This window comes from Pantherophis guttatus, chromosome 3 (genome assembly GCF_059756535.1).
Source record: "Pantherophis guttatus breed Tessera chromosome 3, ASM5975653v1, whole genome shotgun sequence".
Lineage (NCBI taxonomy): Eukaryota > Metazoa > Chordata > Lepidosauria > Squamata > Colubridae > Pantherophis > Pantherophis guttatus.
Window position 1 is genome coordinate 186,382,354 of NC_142065.1, and position 8,900 is coordinate 186,391,253.

Below are 8,900 nucleotides of genomic sequence, written 5' to 3' on the forward strand. Positions count from 1 at the left end.
ACGGCGCAGAGGGCTTTCCCTGATAGCTCTTTGCCAGTGGGAGAAAAGGCCCTCGCCAGGGAAGGAATTTGCACGCGATCCGACTTTCTGATAAGGGGGGGGGAGAGGGATGTCCATGTTTACTCACTGGCTCAAAAAAGGGGATCCAATAACAGGTGGATCCCCTGGTTGGAGAATTTCTGAGCTAAAGAGAGCAATGGCAACTTCTGTTCCAAAAAGCAGGGTTAGCTTAACCAAAAATCATCACTAGACTAGACGACCTTGAGAATTTCCTTGCATCCAAATAGAGGAGGACACATTTCAGAAATTTGAACAGAAATCTTCCAAATATCTATTTTACAAAAACGTCTGTAAATTACAGCATTTTTTAAAAATCGGGATAAAAATGAAATACATACACACACACAAACACACACACACAAAATACATGCATATTTAAATGTTTCTTGTTGATTTGACTTGTTGGCAAGTGCCTTGAGAGTATGAATTTTAAACACTAACTGATGAGAGCAGAAGCATTCATTTTCAATAATCATCTTTATTAGTATATTTTAAAAGGTACATGATAAACCTGAGCTACTGCTTTTGTACATTTAACATTATACAAAGACAACTTCCATGTACATTTAGGATTTTTTCTTTTGTGCTCCAAATCCTCAGCCAAGCATCACTTTGTCCTTTATCAGGGTTATTATATATATATAATCCTAGAAAATCCATTTTAATCTACTTTCTTGATTTCCATTGTCTAAGGACTACTATAATCTAAAGCTCAGGGTATTCCCTCCAAATTTTTTTAAAAACCCATATTCTGTAAAATTTCAAAGTTGGTCAGTGCAGTAACTGGTCCCAATATTCTGTTTGTGAACAAGTCATGAAAAAAAATTATTTTTATTCTATCATTTAGCATGATTAGTTTTTAATACTGTACCAACCAGCTACACATTGATGGAATGATCAGAATAACTTGTTTGCTCTATTTAATTTCCTATTAGCTTGTTAAGCTATAAATATGTCCCTTTATAATGACTGGAGAGTTATTCTCCCATTATGGAAAATAAACGACCAATCTAAACAAACTAAGAGATAGCCCAACATCACTCTATAATCATCTAAATGTATAAAACAAGTCATATCAAATGCTTCCCTTATTTAGACCCTGTAAAGGAACTCATACAAATAACCAGAGGGAAGTTCCAGAAATCCAATCATGGCTTTTGATGTTTAAAAAAAATACAAGAATTAAAAAAAAGAATATTCAAGTTGAATTGAAATTCAACTTGAAGAGGGTAAATGAACTTTTTTTCCTTTAGCTAGCCTACTAAAATACCGTATTTCTCAAACTGGAAATCTGAAAGGATAGTATATCCCTAAGAAAAACTCCACTTCTTTGAAAATGATGCACACTCTTTAAGGTCACGCTGATCTTAGGTGAAAGTTAAACTAAGCATTTCAAGCAAAATGTTTATTGCTTAACATTCTAAAGCAAGATGCTTTGACAGTTTTAAAAGTGTACATACAAATGTGAAGCACTTGTAGAAACACCTATAAATATTTCTTGTTTTTACATATTCATCCCCAAATGGCACAAGCACATTTAATACTGGAAAAAAAATACTATAAATTGAAATTGAATTCAGCAGTTCTTTTAAGACAGATGTACAATTCTGTAAACAAAGCTTTAGTATTCAGAGTTTGGGAATCTAGCAGCAAAACAAACTATTTGCATATAATGTAGTGCAATGAACATTTGTTCTTAAAAGGATCCCCAGCCTTAAAACTTTAGTAACAAAACAGAAACATTTAATAGGAAAACTGTTTAAATTACTCGGCTCCTACAACCATCAGATTCTCTAAAAAGCTCCATTTTCCAATAAGATACTATTAGAAGTCTATGCAAAACTGTGTTCTGGATAACTGACTTTTACAGCACCCCAATAACAGGCTCGAACCAAGCAGACTAAGCCAAAGAGGTAAGCGACAGCCCATGAAACGTAAGTGGCATGAAATGTTCTAGCAAAATCCTGGGTACCAACCTTTAAAAAGAAACACATGGGGGAAAATATAGTTAATGTACAGTACTAAGTCTTGGAATACTTTTTTTTTTAACTGACAAATTATCAAAATCTGAGATTAAAACAGCCGAACTTCTAACCATTTCTAATAACAATTATATAGCTAGTCCTTGATTTACATCAGTGGTGGGTTTCAATATGTTTTACTACCAGTTCTGTGGTAGTAGCTTGGTGGGCATGGCATGGCTTGGTGGGCGTAGCAGGGGAAGGATACTATAAAATCTCCATTCCCTCCCCACTCCAGGGGAAGGTTACTGCAAAATCCCCATTTCCTCCCGATCATCTGGGACTCGGGAGGCAGAGAATAGATGGGGGCAGGGCCAGTCAGAAGTGGCATTTACCGGTTCTCCAAACTACTCATAATTTCTGCTACCGGTTCTCCAGAACTGGTCAGAACCTGCTGAAACCCACCTCTGATTTACATCCATTCATTTACTGACCCTTCAAAGTTACAGTGGTCCTCGCACTTACAATCGTTGCAGCATCCCCATGACCATGTGATCAAAATTCAGGTACGCGGCAACCAGCATACATTTATGATGGTTATCTACGGGACCGCTGCTACCACCAATAGCCTCCCACCGGCCAGTACACTCCCATAGAGAGGGGTGCCTCTGGGTGCCATCGACCAAACTATGTCGACTGGCGGCCCCTAGGGGGAGAGCCTTCTCTGTGGGGGCACCTACGATCTGGAACGAGCTCCCCCCCCCCGAGATACGGAGGATCCCGGATCTGCGCACCTTCCGTCGCACTCTCAAGACTTTATTTCATCAAGCTGGCCTGGCCTAAATCTTCTCCCCTTTTAAATGTAAATTTTAATTTGTTTTTAAATTATTGGGTATTTTAAATTTGTCTCAGCCAAATTATTTAATTCTTTTTTATTCTATTTTAAATTTTTGTATTTATGTGTTTTATTCTGTGGCTGTTCACCGCCCTGAGTCCTTCGGGAGTAGGGCGGTATATAAATCCAATTAAATAAATATCTATCTATCTATCTATCTATCTATCTATCTATCTATCTATCTATCCATCCATCCCTGGGTCATGTAATCACCATTTGTACCTTCCCAGCCAGCGTCTAACAAGCAGGGTCAATGGGGAAAGCCAGATTCACTTAACCATGTGATTCACTTAATGACCCTCATGATTCACTTAACAGCCATGGCAAAAAGATCATAAAATTGGGCATAATTCACTTAACAACTGCTTCGCTTAGCAACAGAAATTCTGTTCCCACTTGTGGTCATAAACCAGGGATTACCTATCTGCTGCTTTGCTTGAACTGATTCGAAAGATTGAATAATTTAATGTTTTTAAAAATCTGTATAAAACACGTAGTTCTATTACAAATACTGTGTCGAATACTGATGAAAGTCAGAAAGGCCACCTCTATAGGATCAGCCAGTCTTACTAACTAAGGTGTTCTTAATTGCTGGATATAAACATATATCTTGATAAGAATGTAAGAAATTTTCTGTTAGATGCATCAAGGAAATATCTGCTTTCATTTTTTTTAATTTACAGTTTTCTAATAGGAAATTGTCACTCTTATCATCACACTTTTCTCCCCTTCATTTTTTTCCAGAGAAACTTTGCTGATCTTATTGTATTTCTCAAGATACTATATGAAGAAATTGAGTAATAATTTAGAATATGACTTTATCATTAGTATGCTTCACCATTTATAATAACACACATTTTTTAAGTAGCTCATTTAAACCTTTTGCTAATATATACTACATACTATAATACTACAGTTTAGTCACCTATAATTGTATATCATGGATGCTAATTCAAGGGGATTTATTCCCAAGTAAGTGTGCACAGTATTGTAAACAAAGAGTTAATAAAAATAATTCCTCCTCCCAAACACTGTTATGGAATTGATGGAATTTATAAACACATGCAATTGGTGTGTGTGTGTATGTGTGTGTGTACATACATACATATTTGAGAATAGCTAATATTTCTCATTAGAACCAAAAGCTAGAGAAGCCAGGAACCATATTCTTCTTTACAACACTTTTTTCTAGCAGAAATTAGCAAGGACAAATAGTCTTCGTACATGCAAAATACAGAATAAATTGTCTAAACTAACAAAAGTGTTTTGTAAAAATGTCTTTCCTCATAAATTACAATTTAATATCTATATTAAAAATTCTTCCCTGCTAAAAAGAAAAGCAAGGCCCTTCTGGACAACATGGAAGGTATTGCATGTAATTTCTGATGGGTGATTGTTTTGTGCAAATTTGTCTTGTGGTGTTTGGGCTATGTGGGGAACATAAGCCAGCCTAGTATGAAGGCTGCATCCTTCTCTATTTGGCAGCTGAAGACACCATCAGGCCCATTAAAAATCTAGTTGGAGCACAGCCAATAAGACACAGGACAATTTTTATTTCATGTACAAGTAATCTTCAAATGTATGATCCTTATGGAACCACTGACCAACCTGATTTTACAACTTTTTTGTGGCTGTCATTAAACAAATCACCCCAGTCATTAAGAAAAACGCCACAGTCCTAAAGAAAACCAGTGGTTCACTCAGACATGGTTTTGCCAAGAAACAATTGGTCATAAGTTGAGGACTACTTGTCATCTGGGCCATAAATTCTAATTTATAATCTGCAGGCAAAATCTTGTATTTTGACATTTTCTAGATTTTTAGAGGGCAGAACTGATTTGCAACCTTTTGATAAGATACTACTGTGTTTCCGCGAAAATAAGACCTTATCTTATATTTTTTTTGAATCCTGAAATAAGCACTTGGCCTTATTGCCATGCACTCAAAAGCCCGATTGGGCTTATTATCAGGGGATGTCTTATTTTGGGGGAAGCAGGGTAGTTGAAGACATACCATATGTCTGATTCAATATTAAAAACCAACACTAATGCTACTTACAGTTAATCCAACACCAATGAAAATGAATATCATTCCAATTGTAATATATGCACAGCACCGTCTTCGTGGGAGCGCACATCCAACAGAAGAACTGAAAACACACAGTATTCCATAGCCAGAATTAAACACAGATTGATACAATGATTTTGAAGGTTTACTGAAGAACGTACAAGATAATACTGCAGTTTAAACTCTTTGGGGTTCAAAGTCACATCATGTTCTGGGATTAGTGTGAAAAATATTTCATAATTCTAATTGTTTGTTTAGTTACAGACATTCCAAAATATTTGCAGGAATAGTAAGCTATCATGTGATTATCCAAAAGCTCTAAGGCTGATTTCAACAAAAAAGACCCATGTGCCAACTTGTGATTAGATTTCCCTCCTTAAATCTTGGTGGAATGTCTTTAAACTGATTGACTTGGGCAGTTTTACTTCAATAACAAATGTTCTACTTTAAAACAGAAGAGAAAGCATTACTTGATCATTGTTAATTGAGGCTTTTAATCTGTTCCCTAAGGGTTCCCACTATTGAAAAAGAATAAATGCTATTTCTATCACGGTAGTTTTGACTTCTTTAGAACTGCTATATTTCACACTTTCAGTTTTTATAGACGAATTTTGCTTTGTTACCATTAAAATCTGGATAATGGATATGATTCAAGCATTTTTATTGGGTGTTAAACCTGGTTTGTATTATTTTTCTCAACTTGATATTCTGATTCTAAATATAACAAAGGTAGTAAGATTTTCATTCTAAAATGTATATGGCAGCAAGTATTTATAACTCAGATTTGAAGTATCTCATTCAAAGCTCATATGAAGAGTAGCCTCAACCAGATCTATTGTCTAGAATGCAGTTCTACGTAGTAATTTTTCGGCTTTGAACTTTTTTAAAAAAGTGAAAATCCAGCCTACTATAAATTGTACATGCATCACTCACTCAATTTTACCATAAGATGGATGTCTGGATAGACAATTAGGTGGATAAGCTAACTGGAGAAAAACTAAATTGTTTTTACCATTTTATTTGCAAATAATTACTGTATACAAAGCATTTACAATCAAGAAAGTTTACAAGATTTTGACTTGAAAACGTTAGAAATGAAAACATCAGTTGACAATGTAAACACTGTCATTGTTATTCTTTTTAAAGATAATATGCATTAATTGAGAACTAATATTTGGAATAAAATTGCATCCATAAACACTAGGATGTATAGCTGTATTTGTAGGAACTTACATTTTTTTGCAATGTGGGCACTTTGCCAATGTGTTGAATCTCAGTTCCATCCACTGCAACAAAGAAACTAGGTTGAAAAAAATGCCAACATGAAAAATACTTATTTTGCTTCACATTAAATGCCATGGGTATCACAGCAAAATAGTTTGTTTCTCATGACTTTTATTCCTTATTTTCTTTCGTCACGGCAATGTTCTGTTTTAGGCAATAGCCCCATACTTTGTGGTTTGGGAGTTCTATGTAAAATAATTTCCCATGACTTGTTAGTTACAGACCTCTGTATATTATTCAAGAATTGTAGTACTTTTCAGTACTAATAATTGTAATAGCATAAGTATTCAATGATTATGATTTTATCTACATATAATCATAATGACAGATAGATGGTACCGATAGATAGATAGATAGATAGATAGATAGATAGATAGATAGATGACACACACACAGAGAGATTATTGATGTCCATAGAAAATAGTCTTTTTAATTTTTTAAAAATTTCTAACTATAAATAGACATCCACAAAATCATTGCATGATTAAAAAAAATTAATTGTCCTTTCATTCAAATGGTCAGCTAACAGCACTGTGTCATCTAGCTGTCATATATTAGAGGTAGTCCTTGATTTACAACTATAAGGGAACCTGCCTAATACGGTCATAAGTTGTGACAATCAGGTCACCCATATGACTATGATTTTACAATTTTTTTGTGGCAGTTGTTAAGTAAACCCTTTGTTCGCTATGGGCCAGTTTTACCAAAACCTTGAAGCAAATGCAAAACCAGAAGTAAAATGCAGTCATGTGACCATGGGATGCTGTAAGTAGCTGGTTGCTGAGCACCCAAAGTGAAGTCACATGACTGCAGGGGGTGGGCATCGGAGCTTTGAATCCAGGTTGGATGTATCCCTCACAACTTTGAACAGTTGCTAAGTGACCTGGGCATCGGAGCTTTGAATCCAGGTTGGATGTATCCCTCACAACTTTAAACAGTTGCTAAGCGACCTGATGTAAACCGAGGATTACCTGTTCATCATCTTGTAATTGGAGATTGAGGTTTAGTCCCATGTGTCCGCGCAAAGTACACATTCTACTAATTAGCAATAATTATTTTGTATCACAGAATTATTACATTAACTACTTAGAACAAAAAAAACTCTTAATGGTTTGCCCTAAAGCAGGGGTGTCAAACTTGATTTCATTGAGGGCCACATCAGGGCTGTTTGACCTTGGGGGGCTGGAGTGGGCGTGGCCAGGGTGGGCATGGCCAGCTCGATGTCACTCGTGTCGGGGGTGCGTGTGGCAGCCCGAGCACTTTGCCAGAGAAAACAGGCTCTCAAGCTCCATTTTTGCTGGCAGAGGCACTGCGGGACAGTCCTTTGCTGTTTTCAGGGCGGCCCCACAGACCAGATTTAAGCACACCATGGGCCGGATCCCGCCCCTGGGACTTGAGTTTGACATCCATGCCCTAAAGCTTAGATTTTATGCTTGTGAATGAACTTGCTATGATAAATGAACTGTGACAAAGGATTTAAAAACCTCAGACTAGTTTGAATATTCTATCCAATGAATTAATTTGACCCTCCTGTTGTTTCATCATGACTGTACTTACTAGAAATGTATTTCCACAGTGTCCACACACTACTCTGGTGCCTTCTGGCTGGGCAGGTATTGTAGGCTGCGCTGGCTGCTCCTCTGGAATTAGCATTACTGGACTGAGATTAATGATGCGTCTACTGTCAGAAGTAAAGATGTCATACCATTTCAGAAAAAAAGAGAGGAAAAAGACTCTTTGATCATCTAGTATCCTTTCTACAAAGAAAACTCATTGGCTCAATTTTATTTGCCAAATTGCTGCACCAAACACAAAGACAGTTAGGTAAACTGGTATCAATTCCTGTAAAATAATCAAAGTTTTGAAATATAAGCTTATCTTCAAATGAATAGAAAATGCCATAAAATTAAAAATCATGCACATATTGAAACCAAGGTAAATTAGGAACAGACCATCCAAGCCTGTAAGGTCTGAAACATCTGGCGCAATGCAGGAATCCTAATTAAACCATCTCAGACAGTTGCTACTTAGCCTCAGCTTGAATACATCTGGGCAGCTCTCATAGTAATTATTTCCACTGTCAAACGGCCTGAGTTACTGAGAACTGAAACTTTATTTATGTAACCTGGCTGCACTGCCTTGAAGTCTTAATCATCCCTGTAAACTATCATCCTTATAATTCAAGTTGCCCAAAAGCCGAAAGTAACTACGAAGAGTTCATTATTCTGATCCATAGTTTGTTGAAATTACTGGTTAAAGTAGTAATTGTATACTCTTTCTAGTAACTAGGCCAGTGGATAGCCAACTTCAAATCCAATTCCTTGATAACTGATTAATAGACAAGTCTGGTTTTAGAAGTTAACAGAAGTTAAACGATTGGGCAGAAGAACTTAAAGTACCATCTTCTAGAAGATTTCAGTTTGGAGCTGAATACTATTCAAAAACCAAGGGTACTGTATTCAGGTCCAAACTACTTCCAACCCAAGGCCAAACTCATGGTGATCTTAGTTTACTTCAGAAAAATTACTATAAATTCTGAACTGATTGTATGTACTGCATTTTCTGAAATGGAGATAGTAAGACCAATATCCTGACTGTATTTATAATTATTCACTGGAAAGTAAACAATGCTT

General features: G+C 36.2%; 1 protein-coding gene across 2 annotated transcripts in view; it reads right to left on the reverse strand.

Moving 5' to 3' along the window:
* Positions 1-522: 522 nt before the first annotated feature.
* Positions 523-8,900, reverse strand: part of PIP4P2 (phosphatidylinositol-4,5-bisphosphate 4-phosphatase 2) — a 26,475-nt gene continuing 18,097 nt past the window's right edge. For both annotated transcript variants that reach the window (XM_034422418.3, XM_034422419.3), the window contains exons 4-7: positions 7,825-7,948; positions 6,217-6,269; positions 4,975-5,065; positions 523-2,036 (exon numbers count right to left, since the gene is read on the reverse strand). In XM_034422418.3, coding sequence (XP_034278309.1) covers positions 1,893-2,036; positions 4,975-5,065; positions 6,217-6,269; positions 7,825-7,948 — 412 coding nt within the window. In that variant the 3' untranslated portion in view covers positions 523-1,892. The remainder of the gene's footprint in view (positions 2,037-4,974; positions 5,066-6,216; positions 6,270-7,824; positions 7,949-8,900) is intronic.